We start from the raw sequence: 22,170 nt of genomic DNA on the forward strand, positions 1-22,170 counted from the left end.
CCTGGGAGGGCTGCAGGCTATTACCTGGTTTTTACAGAAGGGAAAGGCAGTGCAGATTTTGAATGGAAGAGAAAGCATTCTACCACTCTGAGAAAACACACAGGACTGTGGCATTATTTATCTAGATCAACTACAACTGTTACTTAAGTTCCAGTGGGACTGGTCTAGAGCCACCTAGTACTATTTACCTGAATTCTTTCAAGTTTCCTTCTTACATAAGAACAGATGCACTGGGCAAGCAGGTACTGGAGGCTCCTTTTGTTCTCTTGATCTACTTTTTCTTTTAAACCTAAAGACACTGAAGTTACGTCCCTTACACTGTAGAGGAGATTTAAGAGCTGAAAACAGCTTTATCCAAGTTGGAGCTAATAGCATTACAATGTCCTGATTTATGTCCGGCACATCAGAGAACATAAAAGAAATGAAGGCTGCAGAAACTCCATTTTGACTTAATGGAAGAAAAAAGAGCTGACAGGAATCCCTGGCCTCTCTGCTCTGGCAAATACTTTAGACTTGACATAATACGTATTTCAGCTTTGTTTTTATTTTGTGCCATCTTCTAGAAGGCTGTGCCTTCCAAACCATAGCAAAAGATCACAAATCTGCTTTCATTCTTTCACTTAAAACCTTCCACTTTAAAAACTGCCTGTTTTGTCAAGTTTGAAGGATACTGGGTTAGATGTACGGTGCGGTCTGAATGCACAGCAACACAAAGCAGTTACACACACTATTAACCTGATGGGGCAGACGAGTTGCCTGATTTACTTTTCATATTGTTTGGTGCATTTTAGTCACGTAACAGAAAAAAAATAATTATATTCACATGCAAGCATCAGTGTGGTTTGCACTTTCTTGCTGTCTTAGACAAGAGAAGAGAAATCCTTGCATTATTTTACTCCTACTTACAAGGATTTTACATTTTACTTTGGCTAAGCAATAACCCAATATTCTGTCCATCACCAAGTTCTCCAATCTCTCAATTTCTATCTTAAAAATTAAAAAACAACAACAACAACAAAAGCTGGATCTATTTTGAAATGTAAAACATGAAGCACAGAGGCCTTGCCATAGCACACAAGAAGATGAACACAAAATGGAATAACAACAACTGCTACAAAGCTGCAGCAGTTCGGGGAGTCAAAAGGGAAGTACCAGGAAAACAGCTGTCAGAGAGGCACCAAGATTTGGGAAGCACACCCAAGGCTCATGTGTCTTATAATGGCTGGCTCTGGATAAAACCTTGCTAATTGATACATTTTCATATTTTTATTTCTTATAACAAATTTTATTGATGAAGAAATACACATATTTTCTGCATGTTTGAGGAACTGCATGGGGAAGAATATGGTAAAGGAGGCCCTTTGCCAAATGTCTGCTGTCATGAGTTTGCCTTTTAACATCAGAAGACTGTACACAGTGTTCTCCAACTGAGCCATTAAAGGTGCTTCACACAACCTCCAGACAGAGCTTCTGGACAGTGACAGCAAGAATACATCAATTGAGGAGAGAAGAGAAAAAAGAAAGGAAGCACACAGTGCAAATCTGTCCCCTCTATGGCTTGATGCTCTAACAGAGCCAACCTCATAAGTATTCCTATCTGCGAGGAAGAAAAGCTAATATTCAGTGATTGTACATACCTTATTTGTTGCATCAATAAATTTGACTCCTTTGTATGAGACAGACAGGACAATGGTTGGCACTTTCTTCATCTGTTCCGTAGACTTCTGGAACAAAAATGAAGATGCTGTTGGAGTTGTAATGCACTTAAAAACCAGCATTCTTTCTTTTCTTGTTCTGACAAAATGCTTCAGTTAAAAAAAGGTACTTATTCAAATATTTGTCTTTTTCTTGAGCTGTCTGATCTCTGGTCTTTTGAAATAGCTGCCTTGTAGTCGTGAAACTAAAAAGAGCCCTGCAGTTTGTTGCAAAGATGATAAAACCTTTCCTTTTCTCCATACTTAAAATGACCAGTCACGTAACCAGGGATTTCCCAAAATACACACATTTAAAACATCCATCTGATGTGCCCATTCACCCCCGCCTCTCTTCTCCTCCTCCTGTCCTTCCCAGCTGGAATAACTAACAGTGCATTTTGTGGAACTACTTCTTTGCTGCAATTAGTTATTACTTAGGAATATTTCACTCTCTCCCTCACCTTCTTGCAGCTATATTTGTGACGTGAGATATGCCTGCAGCCCTCCAGGCCTGCCAGTCAACCTGTCAGCCCAATGTTGAATCTTATAAAGCCTAACCAACCGCACTTCCGCCAACATGGTTGTTACCACGATCGGCTTTACACATGAATTAATACAGAGCCTTATTCAGCATTCCCTCAGTGGCCAGGTTCTCTTACCTACAGTTTTCATGTCTTTGTATAAAGCTCCTTTTCTTATACGTGTGCCTTCAACATGAGGCACACAGCTAAGATACTTTCTGATAAACCAACTGTGCATATACTTGGGATACATTTACATTCTCTGCAGAAAACCTGTCTATTAGTTTATGGATTAAGTTTTCTAAAGAAAGAAAAGGAAAAACAAACATCGCATAGTTTAAAGATGGTCCGAATTTTTTTAAGGTGGAAGCAATTATAGAGGGGACTATTCTATACAAATCTACTATAGATAAAACATGTAGATAAAGTACAGGAAATGCTCACTCATGGTAATACCTGCAAAAAATCATAGAAAGCAAGCAAATTTTTTCTTGAGAGGAAAGCCTAAGTTCAGATAATTAAGTATGAAGAAATACGAAGAAACATCAGCATACAGAATGAGAGTGCAACATTGAAAAGTCTAGAATTTCCATCCCAAAAGTTTACATGAGAAGCTGAACGTGAGCAGCAGCAGCGGTTTTGTATTTTTCAAGAGAAATTTAACAGCAAAGTTTTAAACTTGAAAATGCAGACTGTATCTGAAAAAAAAAATAAAAATTCTGTCTGAAAAATAGGTGATAGAAACACCAGAGGGAAAACAAATAAAGCTTAAACCACCAAACATACAAACCTGCAAGTAAGTTTCTTTTTCTGATCTCATTCCTGCCCAAATCAAATGTGGCTCCATTTTTGTCAACATAACATTCAAAGCTACAGAGCCAACCCAGTTCTACAATTAGTGTTAAATGAAGACAAGAATCTCTAATTAAGTCTCAGAAAGAGCCCCTCCCATATATGTAATGGAGAGGACTACCCTACTGGTCAGTATCAGACTACAAGAGACTAAAGACAATGTCACGTGTCAATTTATCCTGGAGAAGGCTTCTTTTACCCAGAAGCCTGGATGCTTCTTGAAAATGAATTTGTAGATGTTAAAACACACTGAAAAATCTAACAAAACCTGAAGAAGGACACTAATATGATTTGTGTTTTTTCTGAGTGCAAAACAGAACTGTCTCTGCCAAAATCAGTGAGCACATACCTGCGTGTCTCTATAACAGATCTCAAACAATTCTTTTCATAAAATACAATTTCAGTGCACACAGAGCCTGACAGTGACTGTACAGAAACTGCAGTACATACACCCATCAGAATAACAAGCAATATATCCCATATAAGCTTATATCCAGGCAAAACATTCACAAATATGACAACTTCACTTTCATCATCTGGCAACCCAGCAATCAGCCAACTTTTGTCCTTTCTGTCTATCCTGACAGCTACATTCAAGAGCTCTTTGTCTCTTATTTTGATTATTGCAATTACCTCCTTTCTCACCTCCTTAGCAGCAAAATTCCTCCCCTGCCCCATACATCACACAAACATGGCTATTGAATTCACTTTAGCTTTTTGGTCTGACTTGCACTATCTTCAGTTTGCCATAAAAGGTGAAGTTGGAAACATTGCAACAGCCATCTGAGAGTCCTCTTTCATCTAGACCAATGGTTTGTACTTTGATTATCCTCCTTACGTGCCTCACATTCAGTGGGATTTGTCTAGAGCAGACCTGGTCCTTCATACTTAAGGAAGACTGTGAACACCAGAAGATGGTATCTGAGTGAAATAGCTCATTAGGATACTTTTAATCTGCATATGCCAAATTAGGAAAAGAATCGGAGACTAACGAACATTTGCAATTCATTAAGCCAAATTGTCTCAGCTGGTAAGGAACAGTGGACATCCCTTATCCATTTGCAGACCAAAATAACTGCAGGATTCATTCAGGCAGAGGTGTTCTGGAAGATAGAAGCCCATCACAGAGACATGATTCTGGGAAACAACTCTACACATGGATATGCCTGTCGCAACAAAGAGTTGGGCAGCGGAATAATATTCTTGGTAAGGAATAGTACTATCATGAAAAACACACACTCTATTCCCCCTGCTCCCCTCCCAGTGACAGATGAACTGAAGTCCATCATAAAATTACTATTTCTGAGCAGCTTCCAGTCTTCAATAGTTTCAAGTTGCCATGGTGAGCTCATATTATTTGTTTGTTGTTCATTTCTTCTTCAGTGGAGGGAGTGACTGCCAGGACGTGCAATGTGAGATTTCAGAGATACAAGTACTACTTGCTCAGGACTGTAACTGCTTTGGCTCTAGAATTTGGATGTTGTCAGTCATCCCAGAGCTTTTATGGTCAAACATTTCACACCTATGTGCAGGCCAAGTGGGCATCTCTGCTGGTGCCTGGGACTAGAATCTGAGAAGGTGGGACACAGGCAGCAGTACTTCCTATTCTCATGCTTTTCAGGTTCTAACCACCACTGTTGAGGACATGATGAGATGACAAAATATTTTTGTCCATCTGGTGCCTCTATGGGAAGCATATGGACCTGAGCCAAAAGCATAGGACCCACAGTTGAAGACTGGCACAGGATGTCATGTATATATTGGCATATGGTCTAATGCTCCAAGGCATGTTCATATCATGGTAGCTGGACTGGATTTTATCTCAAGTGGAAATAATTATAGTGACAGGACCCTGTCTTCGGGCACGTGCTCACTAGCCTGTAACAGGTCAGAGTTATAATGAACTCTGTGGTTTGTGACTGTAACTTTGGCTCTTTATTTTAATACACAACTTCAGGACAATCATCTGGATGAACAGTGAGCATATTCTAGGCTCACTGCCATTGCCTGTCTCTGCCATTGCCAGAGTTGGTCATAAGGACAGATGTGCATGTCCTGTCTCCCCAAGCACACTGCAGTGAGGAGCCACAGTGTAGCAAGTCTGCATGCCACGGAGTGAGATCTGGTCCCACTTCTGAAGTGGGAGGTATCCTATGGGACAGGTAGATGCTGATGTAAAAGTACTCCATACAAAGCAAAAGAACCATAAAGCACAGGAAGATGGAGAAAAACACTGCCATCCTAAATCTAATGTGACATTTGTTTAGCTTCCTTAGACTCCCCAAAAGAGACAGTCTCTTTTTCTTCAGAATAAAGACAGTCAGTAATAGAAATCTCTCCATTATTTTGATGCATAGCTGCTGTGTGGAGCTTCTTTGGCTAACAGACTTTTCTGAGGAATAAGAATAGCCCCTTCCTTCCAAGGAAAAAGAAGAGAGAGTACTTCCAGCACAGGAATAAATGAGGTATCTGTGGACAATAACATGCTATGTTGTTGGAAGTTGGTGGGAAGCATGCCACACTGCTGGCATGCCTGACTTTCTAAATGAGCTGCTGCTTTTCTGTAGCTGACTGCTGTAGAAAAATTTCTTCCTGCAAATGTACTTATAGCCAGTCCATCAGAAATAGTCACTGAAGCCACACAACTTCAGTAAGTGCCTTCCTCCACCCAGCATTCCAAATGGAGACCTCCTTCAGTGGAAAGAAGAAGGCATCTTCTGCATAACTGCCTGTTTAGCACAGTGATTGTTTATACAGTAAGGGTTGGGATTTAAGATCCTCTGAGTCAGTATCTGAACCCACTGCTGCCATTACACAGCATAGTGCCAAACCTCTGCCTAGCTTTAGACAGGGCTGCATCCAGTTCCTTCTTTAAGAACGCTCATAAAGGGATACAAGAGCAGGGGGACAGAGGGAGAGATAGCAAGCTCAGCTCTGAAGGTGTTTCATGGAAAAGAAAAAAAAAAGATTTAGCCTGGGGGTCTTGCTGTTGTTTCCAAACCTGTTTATGAATTTTCCTTAGTTTCACTGGAAAAAACCTAAAACCAATACTCACAAGTGGACTCTAAATAGATTTCTATAGTACTACAAATTGTCCTAAGTGAGTGAAGCATTTCCTTTCATCTTTTGATTTTGAGCTAAAGGCTGTGCAGAACTGCCAGATGTTTATTTAGAATACAAACTAAAGTCCAGATAATTGAATTTGAAATCCACCCAGCCATTGTACCCATCAAATCAAATTAGCCAATGAAGACTTAAGAGGAAAGGGCTTTTTTTTTCTGTGAATAAAGGAATATAAACTAGCTGTTTCCTTTTAAAAAAGAAACATATGCACATACTAAACATATAATCCTGAAGGGCCTTTAATCCTTTCAAGATGCGGTTGTACTGCAATACCTTGTTCTGTGCAGAACTGAGAGCATTAATCTATCACTTCTGAGTATTCCTGCAGTGTACAAAACATGGCATTTCTGGGCACATACACAAACACAAAGGAGCTGAAGAAGAAATTATGATGCACATGTAGAATGGTGTCCAAATTAAGGCACTCACACATCCACTTGATATACTGTAGCATACTGCGTAATCCAGCCTACTCTCAAAATGCTTCCATCTCATCTATTTATTTCCTGCCAGAAGGTACTTTGCCACCTTGACCACTTTCATGTACTCATACTTGCACAGAAGTACATTTATAGTTGGATTACTCAGCTTTTGCATGCTGACCAAAATTAAACGATGTTCATCTATAGCTTTTATTGCATATGTGATTATACTTGATCTTGCAAATACACAGAGGAAAGACAGAATTCAACTATGCTGAATCACTAACAACTTAATAGGTAAATTTTGTTTACAAGTTTATGAGCCTGTAAAGCCTTAAGATTTCTTTTGGCTTTTTACTTTTGCAAATGAATCTGCTGGTTCTGTCCTATATTGCTTTTTAATAGCTATCTGAAGACTACAGCTGGCAATGTTACTGTTCAACTATGTGCTGGAATCCACTTCACTCAACACTTTCTCATACTGGTAGCAGCTACTAATTTCAAATGGCATCAAACTGCACATTTCAAAACATGCATTGGTACCACCTACTATCATACCTGAAAGTCTGTTATTTATGTAAGGCTTATGAAGCCTTGTTAAACATTTGTTTTTGAGTGAATCACGTTGACAATACCATGTATGAGATGGAACAAAAAGACAAAATTCACTTTTGACTGAGTAGCTTTAAAGCTCATTTTGAAAATGCATTCTACATTGTAACAAATATTCACTAACTTCTCACAGTCCAAAAGGCTTAAAAATGCATCACTGACATAATGTAATACCTCTTGAAATATGATAGCATCTGTAATCCCCAGAGTACAAGACTGTTTACTTCTCTACAATTAGTGGATGCCTCCAAGCTACATCATTAATGTGAATATTGCACAGGGGACGCACCTGCAACTCATCTACTTGAGAATGCGATCTCCTTGCTTTTGCAGTATCTGTACATATTCATCTGCTGCTGACAGGGCATTGTGTCCCTCCTGCACCTTGGATTCTTGTCAGAGATCAAGGACATACAGTCCTCTGACCAACACGGGATGGAGGGATGTGGATATGCAGAAAGACTGAATGGCCTGAGGACTTCCCACCGCTTCTTTATTTCCCTTTTGAGTGATATGCATGCAGCTGTTTCACTGCAGGCCCTGCCAAGCTAGAGATAGAGAGCTACATGTCCTAAGAGCACAGCAATCAGAGAATCCACTGGGTCTCAAATGCAGTATTTGCTCCTGATTTGCCTCCCTAGTTTTGCTGGAAGCCTATGAAGGGCAGTCGTTCTAATTCTAGGGGAGAAACGGGGACTTGAGAAGCAGAAAGGGATAAGCAGAAATAAGCAGACTGTCATCTGCATCCAATTTCTTATATAGGAAGCAGTAAGGAAGGAATGCTCCAGACCCTATCTCACTTTTCTTCTGGCAGAGAAAGAGGCAACTCTGCTTAATCTTCCTCTCCAGAGATATGGGAAACAGATTTTGTGACAATTCCAACTTCGACTTTTTGGTCCTCAGTCAGCAAGATATTTAAACACAGGCTTTTTGAATAGAATTACATCACTAGTTCCCCAGAGCTCTGACTTGAAATTTAAGAACCTCTTTTCTAATTAAAAATAAATAAATAAATAAAAATCTAAGAAAAATATGTTATATTCACGAAGGTGTCAGGATCCAAGAACAGATTCCCAGTTCCCAGCTGCTGCAGTAAATATCTGATTGGTTCAGATTGCAATCCAGGTACCCAACATGAGTGATTTAACATCAGCTCAAGGAAAGAGTCTGCCTTGCTGCCGCACTTGTGCCAGTAAGCAGAAAACCATGCCCTTTTTACAGAGTCATATAGAACTGAATCGCTCAGGTTGGAAAAAACCTTAAAGATCATCAAGTCCAACCGCAACCTAACCATAGTACCCTAAAAGCATGTAAATGTAAATCATATCACTGAGCACATCCAAATGGTTTTTAAACACAACCAGGGATGGCAACTCAACACCTCCCTGGGGTGCCCATTCCAGTGCTTAACAACCCTTTCTGTAAAGAAGCGTTTCCTCATATCCAAACTAAACCTACCCTGACACAACTTGAGGCCATTTCCCTTTGTCCTGTCACCAGTCACCAGTGAGAAGAGACCAACCCCACTCTCGCTGTAAGCACCTTTCAGATATTGGAAGAGATCAATAAGGTCTCCCTTCAGCCTCCTTTTCTCCAGACTAAACATTCCCAGTTCGTTCAGTCTCTCCTCATAGGGCATATTCTCCAAGCCCTTCACAAGCCTTGTTGCCCTTCTTTGGACCTGCTCCAGTACCTCAATGTCCTTTCTGTGCTGAGGTGCCCAAAACTGAACACAGTACTTGAGGTGAGGCCTTACCAATGCTGAGTACAGGAGCAGGATGATTTCCCTAGTCCTGCTCACCACACCATTCCTGATACAAGCCAGGATGCCAGTGGCCCTTTTGGCTGCCTGTGCACACTGCTGGCTCATATTCAGCTGACTGTCCATCAGCACACCAAGGTCCCTTTCCATCAGGCAGCTTTCCAGCCACTCCTCCCCAAGCCTGTAGGGTTGCCTGGGGTTGTTGTAACTGAAATGCAGGACCTGAAACTTGGCCCTATTGAAACTCATACAGCTTACCTTGGTCCATCAATCCAGTCTATCCTGGTCCCTCTGTAGTATCTTTCTCCCCTCAGGCAGATCAACACTCCCTCCCAACTTGGTGTCATCTGAATTCAGATGTATAGATGCCCAATGGAGCCCACTGCAGAAAAGAAGTCTCTTCCCAGCTACCATTAAATTTTATTCCTTTTCTTAAAACACATTTTATTCTCTCTTCCTGTTCTTACAGTGCCCTGAAGTGAAGGTGGTAATCAGACTGCAAACACAGCTTGTAATATTTTCTGTTCCATGTTGAGAAAGATGAAAGCCCCTAATTTCTTGAAGGCATCACTGAAATAAAATTAATATGTCTGTCCTGGTCAGGACAGTGAGATTTAATCTCCAAGCAACAAAGGTCAATTTACAGCAGATGAGGAAGAAAGATAAGGAGACATCACTGTCTCTGCTGCAGAGACCAGCTTCAGGGCAGGTAAGACTGTGCTGGATAAGGGACCTAGAGGAAAAAGGCTGACCAAAAAGCTCTTTTCAGGGCTTTTTTGAAGCCAGCAAAAGTATTGTGCTGGTGCTGAGCGGCTAGCAGCTTGCGGGTGGGCTGCTGAGCCAACAGGGGTGGAGCTGGCACTGCCCACTCTTATCTCTCAAGCTTGACCTTGACCTTTTTCTGAGAGGCTAAAAGCAGCCCTCTGGAGGGGGACATAATGTGCCAGGTGAGAAAAGGGTGTTCCTGTCCACTGACAGCAGGAAGGGAAGTAAGTGAGCACAGGCTGTGCTACCCATACAATACTGCAGCAGCAGGTGTGGGTGGTGAGTCTTGTGGCAGGACACGTGAGTGTTTTTTGTCTTTGCTCAGGAGACCAGCTCTTCTGCGCAACAGACCTTGAGACCAAAGGTTTGAACATGGTCTCCACCAGACAGTAGGCTCTCCCCAAGAAGACTGTGGTGACCCAGACAGAAGGCCCACCCAGAAATGTGATGGTTCGGGTCTCCGACTGCTGGGTCAGGGATATTTCTAGAAAACTTCCCAGTCTGATCTGCTTCTCTGATTATTATCCCTTATTGATAGTACAGGCTGACAGTGATGAGGTCACTGACAGAAGCCTGAGGACCATAAAAAATGGTTTTAGTGGACTGGGGAGGTTAGCTGATGGAGCAGGCATACAAGTAGTACTTTCCTGTATTCCTACAGTGGCAGGGAAGGACACTGAGATGACCAGAAAAACCCACCTTATAAACACATGGCCGAGAGGCTGATGCAAATGCAAGAATTTTGGTTTCTTAGATCTGCTCAGCACCTGGCCTGAGGTCTGCTGATGGGTATCAACTGTGTTGAAGGGAGAAAAGGATCCTTGCCCAGGAGCTGGCAGGACTTGTTGAGAGGGCTTTAAATTAGATATGAAGGGGGAAGGGAATAACACCAGGCCTGCTAGAGATGAGCCTGAACAGGGCAGTGATTGTCCCCTTGTACTCAGTTCTGGTGAGGCCACACCTCGAGTACTGCATCCAGTTTTGGACCCCCCACTGCAAGAAAGACACTGAGGTCCTGGAGCTTGGTCAGAGAAGGGCAAAAAAGCCGGTGAGGGGTCTGGAGCACAGGCCTTATGATGAGCAGCTGAAGGAGCTGGGATTGTTCAGTTTGGAGAAGAGGAGGCTCAGGAGAGACATTATTGCTCTCTATAACTACCTGAAGGGTGGCTGTTGTGAGCCTCTTCTCTTGTGTAACTGGTGATAGGACTAGATGGAATGTCTTCAAGCTGCGCCAGAGGAGGTTCAGGCTGGACATTAGGAAATACTGCTTCTCTGAAAGAGTGGTCAGGCAGTGGAATGGGCTGCCCAGGGAGGTGGTGGAGTCACCGACCCTGGAGGTGTTCAAGGAACTTTTGGACGTTGTGTTGAGGGACATGGTTTAGTGGGAGCGATTGGTGACGGGTGGATGGTTGGACTGGGTGATCCTGTGGGTCATTTCCAACCATGGTGATTCTATGATTCTATGACTGCAAAGTGTGTCTGTGAAAGAAAATAGCTGGAAACAAATAGGAAACCATAAAATATAAATCCATTCAAGTAGCACAAATATGCGATTGGAAAAGTATAATCCCTCTGGTAGGCACAGTTCTTGCCAAATATCTGTAATTTTGGATGGCTGCAAGGGTCTACCGTTTGGGTGGGAACAAAAAGCACACCCTACTCTCTTGCTGAACTCCGTTTAATACATCTGCATGATTTTTTGCCTGCAAATCTATCACCTGTCCTGCTGGAGTACAATGATGGTAAGCACAACAGATGGGTAGATGTCCAAGACAAGTTTATATACTCTGCTTAAAGATCATTATCTAGCAGACTCCAGAAAGATTAAAAATTTCTTGGGAAGGACCCCAACAAGATACAAGGTTCAGGTAATGTATTCCTCCCCGAGCTTGTTTCAGATTTCAGCACAAAGTTCAACATGCTATAGTTTTGAAGTAAATGGAAAAATAAAACAAATATAAAAATTGAAAATGTGCTCTATCACATTAATATAGCATTGCATATAACCTGACTGATGAATAAGGTTATGCACGAGAGACTGGACAAGTGGACAGAATTAAGGACCTGAGATGCAGGAAGATAATGTAGCTAGCTTTTCAGTTCTTTTTATTACATGAAATGTCCCTTCCAGCACATTTAAAGTAAAACGTAACTATGAAAGAAGACACATTTTCAATGACATCTTCAGCAGTACTTAACAATAATGAACATGACATTAAAGTTCAGAATGGCTTGGGACAACCTGCGCTCCCTATTCAGAGACACCAACTTACAGAATATATCCACTGGGAGAAAGTTTTGGAAAGAACAAATGTTTTTATCATTGGTATACTTTTCCTAAGATAATAATCTGTTCTCATTAAGTCAATGTTTTTTGCTTCTGATTTGAATAGGAACATGATAAAAAGGACTACCTACAAAGGATAGATGAAATCCTGATTTAGAATTGTTTCATTCACATATCGTTGTGATAAAAAAAAAATAAAAATCACTCAAACTGGAAAAAAATTCTCTCAGCATAATTGTTTCAAAATAGAATGTAAAAAAATATACATAAATAATACAGTGATGATGTTTATGTAAGTGCCCTGTATGGCTCTACAGACTGTTAGTTTAACTATCATTTTTACGGGATTAAAAAACACAATACCTTTAAATTAAACTGGTTTTCAAACAGTTTTTCAGGTATGTAATTTAAATTTGCCAAGCTCATAGCATATTTAATAAAAGTCTTAAAAATGCTATAAATTATTTAGAGTGACTTTTTATTTTTGATGTGTAGCTTCCTAGTTCAGTCACATAACTTACTGAAGATGTCATATGCTGCTATGGTGTCAAATTCTGCCCTAAGATCTGCATCCTAAATACCTGAAGTGCTATGTTAGACAGCTTGAAAACAGAAATGGAAGATGGAATACTTGCAGACTCAGTTAATATCCCAGAACAAGTGTATGTGACTACAGATCTCCGCTGTGTCAAATTATTGTTTAAGACCAGGTAAAGAATGATTAACACGTATTTAGCCAAGCAAAAACAGATCTTCAGGCAATCTAGTAAATAGTTATTACTGTCAGCCTTTTGCTTACATCGCTTGTACAGTAGTCTGAGCACTGTAGATACGTAACCAACAGAAAATGGCTGTCTGACTGCATAAATTTTACATGCCTTCTAGCTTTATAATTAATCCAAATGCCATACCTAGTGCTCAGAGGCATCTTGCTTCAAAGACTTATGATCCATAAAGCAAAGGATTTTACTCATTCAACTACATAATTTTACATCATCAACAGACCACCAAACAATTAATTAATTATGCCAGACCACGATATGCTTGCCATCTCTGTAACTGTGAGCATTTTTATGCCAAATACAATTGGGAATGCAGTTGGTCTGGTGCTGTTTTCAGTTCCTGGCAGCAGTATATTTGCTTGAAACAGACTGAACCTCAGTAATTTCCTAGAAACCAATATCAGGTCAAAGAGCCACTGTACAACATATCCTTACAAGACTGAAGGAAGCCAAACTACTTTTCCACTAATAGATCAAACTTTGTTGGTACCCTTTTCATCCTTCAGCCAGAACAACAGCAATTCATAATACATGAGAATACTAATGTGGGTACAGGCATCTGCATGATGTAGACATCACGTCATATCATGTAAAAAACAATGACTTTGGAAACATGTTAATATTCTTACTAGCACATATTTGATGTAGTAAATTCAATCTCTGTTATCATATATGAGCTATAAATAAGCTGTTTATTAGGCACGCTTAAAATGTGTGACAAGTACTCTGAAACAGTCTCAAAGATTCAAGAGAAAATATAGAACGTAACATGTACTTGCTTTTCTTAAATCACATGCACAATAAAATCTACCTTCAAATTTTGCTATTACTCCAACAGGCTTTCTACTGAATGCCAACAGCAGAGGAAAACAAATGCATAACAGAATACTGTAAGGCCAAATAAAGGACCATGCAAGTAATCAGTAGCCAACATGATTTAATACTATAAGGATTAAAGAAGGAAGTAGATTCAATAACTTACCCTCATCTTCGCACATGCATCCTGTGTTGATTCTGTGCCTCTTAACTCTTTTACCAGCATAGAACCTAAATACTAAAATAAAAATCCATTAAACTTCACACAGCTAAAATTTCAGAACAGACAAACATAAGCAGAAATGCATTAAAAATGACACAAAAGCCACAGTGATACCAGACAGTTCAGTGTTGTATGGTTTTACCCTGCAGTTCTCTGACAGATCACTTAAAATGGTGCTAATCAACCTATGAAACAGGAATGCACAGCATCAGCAGTGTTAAATCAGCCACAGCCCTTGGAAACAGCACCTGAAATATTCTAGCTTATCACCTCCACCACTCAAGCAACAATCATACACTACAGATTCCATCCAAAAAGCACCATTTGATTACAAAATGGAGAATCTGCTTTCTTTTTGCTGCCATCTGCCAAACTCATATTGCTCTGTATACAATCATGAATGTGAAGGGCAGCAGAGAGGCTAACCTCTTTGTACTCAATCTGTAACTACTTTATGGGCAGAGTTTGATGTCAGTAAACAGAAAATAGACCTGAGATGAAAACTAGCACAATGTGATGTGCTGGTGTGGGCAGCTTCCACACCCTGGCAGCAGGCTCTGCTCCACTAGAGCTATTGCTTTGGGAACTCAGTACCTCTTTCCACCAAGAGTGAACTGTGCTGCTCTGCTAGGCATGGAGCTGGCTACATCCTCCCTGCCAGCTGGTGGAGAGAGGCCTTGTTACTGTTAACAGGATTGCACAAAGGTGTTTTCTCCTATATACACTACAGGTGTGCACGTTCATTGATGTGCATGCTTGTGTAGCTTTGTGAATAAGGGATGATTCTGTGTTTCTATATTTCACGTGTAAGTTTGGCTTAATTAATAAAAGAGGAAGAGAACAGCAAGTCAGGAAAGGAAAACAGGAGACTGTGATGGCTGAACCAGGATCTGCTGGTTAAACTGAAGAGCTAGAAGAAAATGCACAGAGAGTGGAAACAGGGACAGGTACTAAGGGAACAGTTAAAGGAAGCTGTTGGGCTGTGCAGGTATGGGGTCAGGAAAAGCCAAAGCCCAGCTTGAACTAAACTTGGCAAGGCATGCCAAGAACAAGAAAGACTTCTACAGGTACCTGAAAAAGGAAGTCCAGGAGGGTGTACTTTCTCTAGTGAATGACACAGGCAAGCTGGTAACAATAGATAAGGAGAAAGCTGAGGTACTTAATGATTTTTTTTGCCTCAGTCTTTTCTAATAACTGCTTGTCACACAACCATCAAATGTTTGGTTTGGTAGGAGGGGATAGGGGAAGCAACATCCCTCCCACTGTAAGTGAAGATCAGGTTCATGACCACCTGAAGAACCTGAATATCTACAAGTCAGTGGGTCCCAATGATATGCATCCCAGAGTCCTGATGGAATTAATTGACGTAGCTACCAAGTAAGTCACAGTCAATGATATTTGAAAAGTCATGGCAGTGAGCTGTGGTGACAAGGGAAGAGCCACTGATGACATCTGTCTTGACTTCAGTAAGGTCTTTGACATGATACCTCACATCATCTTTCCCTCCAAATTGGAAAGATACGGATTTGATGGATGTTCAATGGACAAAGAACTGGCTTCAGGATCTAGTCCAGAAAGTAGTGGTCAGTGGCTCAGTGTCTGGATGGAGATCAGTGAGGAGTGGTCAGTGCCGGGACCAATATTCTTTTAATATCTTCATCAAAGGCATTTACACTGGAGTTGAGTGCAGTCTCAGTAAGTTTGCTGATAACACCAAGCTGTGGGTGCAGTCAACATACCAGAGGGATGGGATGCCATCCAGAGGAACCTGGACAGGCTTGAGCAATGAGCCCAGCTGAACCTCTTGAAGTCCAACAAATCCAAATTCAAGGTCTTGCACTTGGTTCAAGGCAACACCTACTACCAATACAAGATGGAGGATGAAAAGATTGAGTGCAGCCTTTCTGAAAAAGACCTGCAGGTAATGGTGGATGGCAAGCTGGACATGAGCCAGCCATGTGCCCCTGCAGCCCAGAAAGTCAACTATATCCTGGTCTGCATCAAAAGCAAGGACAGCAGGTTGAGGGAGGTGATCCTGCCCCTCTACTCTGCTGGCAAGGCCTCACCAGCAATACTGCATCCTGATGTGGTATCCTCAGTACAGGAGAAACAGTTCTGTTAGAGCATGTCCAGAGAAAGGCAAAAAAAATAACCCAAAAAATGGAACTCCTCCAGTACGAAGACAGGCTGAGAGAGCTGGGGCTGTTCAGCCTGGAGAAGAAAAGACTCTGGGAGACCTGATAGCAGCCTTTCAGTATCTAAGGGAGAGCTACGGGAAATAAAGGGACAGATTTTTTAGCAGGGTCTGTGGTGACTGAACAGGGGAGAGGATAGATTTAGGTTGGATATAAGGAAAAAGTCTTTTACAGTGAGGGTGGTGAGGCACTGGAACAGGTTGCCCAGAGATGTTGGATGTTTTGTCCCTGGAGACTTTCAAGGCAAGGCTGGATCAGGCCCTGAGCAACATGATCTAGCTGTGGATGTACATGTTATTGAAGGAGAGTTGGACTAGATGACCTTTATATGTCCCTTCCAGCTCTAAGGATTCTATGACAGCAGGCTTGTCTTCTCAGTAAGAGAAGACAAGCACACAGCAAGCACACAGATATCTCTAAGCAAGCACACAGATATCTCTTTGCATTCCTACTGCACTGCAATGCTATGGCTTCTCTCAAGTCTTCCATCCTAAGTAAACAACACAGGAGCTGGAGATGTCACATCACTACTGAGAAAGGGATATGTGAGCTCCAGTAAGTGAGCAAATATCAAAGGCAGGAGCCTCCTCCCAGAGGATGCTGCAGCTCAGCACTGCTACCAGGCCCACTTCATTCTGTCACATTGATATCTCCTAGAAATACCCTAAGGCTGTTTAAGTTAAAAGGCAGCATGGCATATGGTTTAATGATGGGACTTGGTAGTTCAGGTTGACTGTTAGACTTGATGAGCTTTAGGGGGTCTTTTCTAATCTAAATGCTTCTACCATTCTATAATCTAGCCGAACCAGAGGGTGAAACAACTTCACATTAAACAAAAAACTGATCAAAAATAACTTGTTACAGCTGAAAGCAATTTGGAACAGAACAGGAAGTCTACTGGTTTGATTCTCTGTTCTCTTGACCTAGACTGAGATATTTTCTTTAAAGCCTTCAGTTGACACTGCATACTGCAGCAATCTCTGACCTAAAAGAAAATGTGTTTATGTTTCAATGTAGACAGTAGCCAAGATGGTGATTAGTGAGCAACACTTTACAGGGCATTATAACCTGAAGGGTGAGCAACAACCCTTCTACTAGATAAGGAGAGGCAGAAAGGAACAAATAAAGGACATTCCTAAAGGACTGCAGATGCGAAAGGTTTGTAAGCCTAGCAGCTGTGAGTCCAGCTGGAGCCTTGACGGTGACATGGGCATTAATTTGATGGGATAGCTTGATATCACAGATTAGCAACCAATTTAAAACAAGTTCAGGAATTAGAAATTTACAAAAAAGCCTATTAAGTTGAAATGTATCTTCCTTTGGACCCTTTGCTGTCTGACCTTTGGAATCCTTTGACCTTTTCTGGGAAGAATTTTGTTCAACTCTTAAAATTATTTTTTAACAGGCTATGGCACAGCAGTTTGGGATTGCTTGACAAATTCAAAAGCTACTGATTGGGCAGGCATCAGGGGAAAAAAACACCAAAAACAGTGCTTTTCAGCTCATGGCATAACAAGAGGAAGGCAAAAAATCTTTATCTGCAGGCGTTCATAAGTGCTTCCCAGAGTGGACTGAAGAACAGACAAACACAAAGGTACTGTACAATTAAGTTGTCAGAAGATTCTGAAATTCTGAGGGAATTTTGCTTTTCTTTCAGAAATGTTCCTTCTCAAATGCACACAGCACGTGGGAGCAATGCAGAGGATGTCAACTCAACTGAGTGATATCACATACAATGAAAGCTGCCAGTGCAACTTCCAGTGCAGGGTTTTACTCTATAAAGCTCATGACATTACAGATGGAGGAGCTAAGAAGGTGTATTGATGCATGGTCCTTAGGAAAGAAAGATGTCTACTTCATCACCACTATGCTGGATACTACTTCTTTCCTCCTAATCTCAACTTCCTTTCTTCAGTGACTCATATGCCTGTCAACCTAGTGCAAAGATTACATCCTATCATGAATTTATTGGATCAAGTAATGAGATAAGAGGTACTCTTCAAGTAAACTTATTCAATAACTATGAAAATTATTTTTTAAAAACACCTAGAAGTAACTAAGCTTCCTTTTCAATTTCACATGCTGCACAGGAAGAGAGCAAGCATAATAACATGACTGGCTGGGGGAGGTGAGAGGTTCCAGTTATTGACCATGGACAGTTACTGCATTCATGGCAATTTCTACCCCTTGAAGGCTTTAATTAGTTTGCAGCACCTCATCTGTCCCTCCTCAGTGGGATCCAGGCTGTGTGTCACTTGTGCTTACCTAGTCTCTACTTTCTATATTTCTGGATATGCTTTAGAACAGTTTCAGTAGCCCCAGTTCTCCCCAGAAATGCCTTACTGTTTGGCAAAGAGAGCTTAATTCTAAAAAGAACTGTGGATCCAAGTCCTTTCAAGTGAAGAGTATCTAAAACAGAACAAATGGTTAGCTCCTAACTATTACTCTAAAAGCACTAAAACCATTGAGCCCTTCTTTTTGAAATATCAGCTTACTTCATTGGATGCCCACCTCTCAAGAGAATGCAGTGCTGTGGATCACAAGTGAATGGAAGACCCCCTTCAGCAACTTTACTGGTGATTTCCAGCAAAGCCAAAACTATGAGTTTAAATAGGCTAGCTGAGTAACGTCTTGAGATTTGCAGAAGCACGAGCCCTACCCCATTAACAGTGCAAACTCAAGGTTTTGGAAACATGTTTTTCATTAAAAAAAAGCACAAAAACAAAACAAACAAACAAAAAAAAAAAACTGATAAATTTTTTTGTACTTCAGAAGACCTTTCCCTCTTTCACAAGCATGTGTAACAGCCAGAGAACACTAATCATCTTTAACTCTATTTCTCCAGAGATGGGAAGTGGGAATGAGTTACAGCTACTGGGACATAAAAATAAATACTCCCTGCCCTGAAGGAACTGGACTACTACTGTTACTTCAAGCCATCATCAATTTATGTGATGCTGGAATGTGCCCTCCTCCCATGGATGTAAATCACTGCTTCAAAGACTGTGACCTCCATCTTCCCCAGCTCCAGTTCCCAAAGATAAGTGTATAAAATTCAGGCAAGGCAGTACTTATTTTAAACAACATGCACGGAACATTAAAGTAGATATAAGGATCCCAATATCATGTTGTTTTACTATTTGTCATATAAACACCAGACAGGCATTTGTGAAGGAAGAGGAGTAGGGGTGTTTGCTCTCACTGTCACTTCTGCAACACTTAGACACTTATTGATAGTGTCATTTCTCTATCACTATTGCTACATGGGTTGACATATATATCACCAAATTGATAGCAAAATGTACTGTGCATGCTTGTTTCTTATTACAATTACAGTATTTACAGAGGAAGTACTTTGTCTCATTAAAAGTGACTGATAAAATATTATAAACGAAAAAAAAAGTTACCAAAATCTAAGATCTACTCCAAATCACTGAATTTATAAATACTTACAAATGCTTTATAATCGCATGACTGGAAGATGAGTTTCTCTGGATGATGTTGCCAATATTGTACAGGTGTTGATGCTGTGGCTTCATTTGGAGGTCGTAAGGTAATTGAAGGCTCTCCCCAGTCTCCCGTCTGAAAATCACAGTTGTTCAAGATATAAAAAAATGTTGCAGTCGAATTCACTACAAAGTACCCCTCTGTTGTTGTGATCAATTAATGCTAAAGTATTTTATCCATATATAGCCATGTAGAAATTGCATTCACTTATTTTAGTTACAGCATTTTTCTTAATTTAATTTATAATTCAAACTCACCTATGGGGGTGTTTAACAATAATTAAATCTATTTACATTTAGAATAAAATCTTCCTTAAAAATAACTGTTTACAAAACGTGCATGAGTATGAGAGCACTTGAAAAATATAATTAGGTGCACAAAAGTGCCACTCAAAAATTCTGCTCTGTGTTTTACAAGAAAAATTTTTCCATTATCCAGCATATGTAACTGATAGCTAACTTTCCTAAATGGCTAAATAACAGACTTTCCTTTCATCTGCAGATGTAGTATAGACTCCTTAGACATAAGCCATTCTTTAATCTCTTTATGAATATTTACTTTGATCACCTTGTCTTGAAGTCTCATTGTAGAGTTACTAACACTGCCCTTTCACACGCATCACTCTCACTGAGATATGTGAGTCGGGTAGGACTGTAGTTTGTCACCAAAAACTTTTGTAGAGCACTCTTCCTTCCAAAAAGAGTCGACCAAAGCAGCTGGATAGGAATTCCTATGCCACGGTAGTCCTGATCTGGGCCTCACTTGCTACTGCATATTGCCGACATGGCTTTACTGGACCTGGTCTGTCATTTGGGCTCTCTGAATCCTTTGAGGCTACTTCCATCTATGACCCCATAGCTTCCTCCTCTTCCCAACACCTCTCACCTCTGCCACCAGCCCCACTCCTCCCTGCTTTGCTTCGTCTGGTCTGTCTTAGAACTCCCCCACTCTTCACTCTATCTTTTGTGCACTTGATCCTTGTTCCTACCTTTCTCCTTCTCTCTCTATTTTACCTTCTTCAAGATGATTATTCCAACTTGGATTATCCTACTTTCTTTACCTGCACATATATCTGTATATTTTCTGTGAGTGTAATATTGTTAAAATGTGTATTGAAACTGATATAATCATTTCACACAGACTGTGGCTAGAAGTTAAGACTTTTATATCAAGAAGTTATTCAAGCATCAAACACATGAAAAACATCTTATTGAAGACATTCAAAAGTCTGGCAAACCATCACATCCTACTAATTAAATCAGGACAGAGTAAACAGAACAAGTACATCATTTTCATGTGTCACAAAATAATGAAATGACACACATTTGCACAACTCTGCAATGAAAAGCAAGAGATAAATCTGGAAACATCAACATTACCCTGCCAATATGGTAACTTCAAGCAAGTGAACATCATAAAACAAGCTGAATTTACTTGATGTTGACACTATTAGTACATCCACAAATTACACAGCATTACAATTTCTTTTTTGCCTAGTTGTCTATTTGCTATTGGCTATTACTTGAACCTCAAAAGGGAAGCAGTAGTAATTTCTCCAGTTTTTGCCTTCTATATCCATAGAAATGAATCCTTCTGACCACTAAATCATAAAGCCTTTTGTCATATTTAATCTGAACTGAGAATTTGTTAAGAAGCAGTTCTCCTTATAAAATATGGCTTCAAACATACTACATGGGGTAAAGGCCTGCACCATTGTAAGTAGATTGCATTTGGCTACAAGAGAAGGTGGACTACACCCATCACAATTTCCCACAGCATGCTGAGCTGTTTGTTATGAAGTGTTCAAGGCCTAACTAAGGGATCACTTGAAACAATCCTTTCTCTTTTTTTTTTTTTTTCTTTTTCTTTTTTTCCCCGCAGTAAAGACATACTCCTGCATGTTTTTTATAAGGAAACAGATCTCAGGAGGTACATGCTAACAAATTAGCAAAAGGGTATTGCAATGGAACAGAAGTAAACTCAGGACAGAGAAACTATAAAAGTACATCTTTTGACTATCTGTCATTCCACCGAGGAAGCCCAGAGATGGCAGTCAGGGAGGAGCAGGATTTCTACAGAATAAGAGACATGGGGTAGTGGTCCAAATCCTTTTATTGTGCTGGACTGCTTGTGCCTCTCCTCATGTACGCTCCTGGCAAGTTAAGGAGCGTACATATGGGGTAAAATGAATACATCATGTTACAGTTTAAATATTGTTCACACAAAAGGGACTGAGTGCATGGAGAACTGCATTCTTTCTATCTATAGATGAAGTGTGGTGACAAGAGGAACTGACTACCTCTTGTATTGGTTCAATTTAAAACAGGAGCTAGGCAGCAATAATCACGAGGAAACAAGAAATAATCTTAAATCAGGCTGATAACGGTAGTGTATGACACTCTTGCAGAGGGCCTGTGAGGAGACTGTACATTTGTATCCATTAACTACTCTATAAATACATACAGTCATCCAAGTATTCCTTTTAAACTACACATAACAGAATTGGTACAACTGCCATATGTGCCTCCAGGATGATCTAAACGCACAATATCTCTGAGTTTAAGGGATGGCAAAGAGAGGGAATTTCTGCTGTTCCTGACAGACTTCTG

At 40.5% G+C, this 22,170-nt stretch overlaps 1 protein-coding gene across 15 annotated transcripts in view; it reads right to left on the reverse strand.

Annotated features, from left to right (window-relative positions):
• ANKS1B (ankyrin repeat and sterile alpha motif domain containing 1B) overlaps positions 1-22,170 on the reverse strand; it is a 397,279-nt gene that overhangs the window by 14,419 nt on the left and 360,690 nt on the right. For 13 of the 15 annotated variants that reach the window (XM_072327909.1, XM_072327887.1, XM_072327877.1 and 10 more), the window contains 3 exons: positions 19,508-19,636; positions 13,803-13,874; positions 1,638-1,724 (listed from right to left, as the gene is read on the reverse strand). In XM_072327909.1, coding sequence (XP_072184010.1) covers positions 1,638-1,724; positions 13,803-13,874; positions 19,508-19,636 — 288 coding nt within the window. The remainder of the gene's footprint in view (positions 1-1,637; positions 1,725-13,802; positions 13,875-19,507; positions 19,637-22,170) is intronic. The other 2 variants (XM_072327898.1, XM_072327931.1) reach the window with 1 other exon arrangement.

Source organism: Excalfactoria chinensis, chromosome 1, assembly GCF_039878825.1.
Source record: "Excalfactoria chinensis isolate bCotChi1 chromosome 1, bCotChi1.hap2, whole genome shotgun sequence".
Classification (NCBI taxonomy): Eukaryota; Metazoa; Chordata; class Aves; order Galliformes; family Phasianidae; genus Excalfactoria; species Excalfactoria chinensis.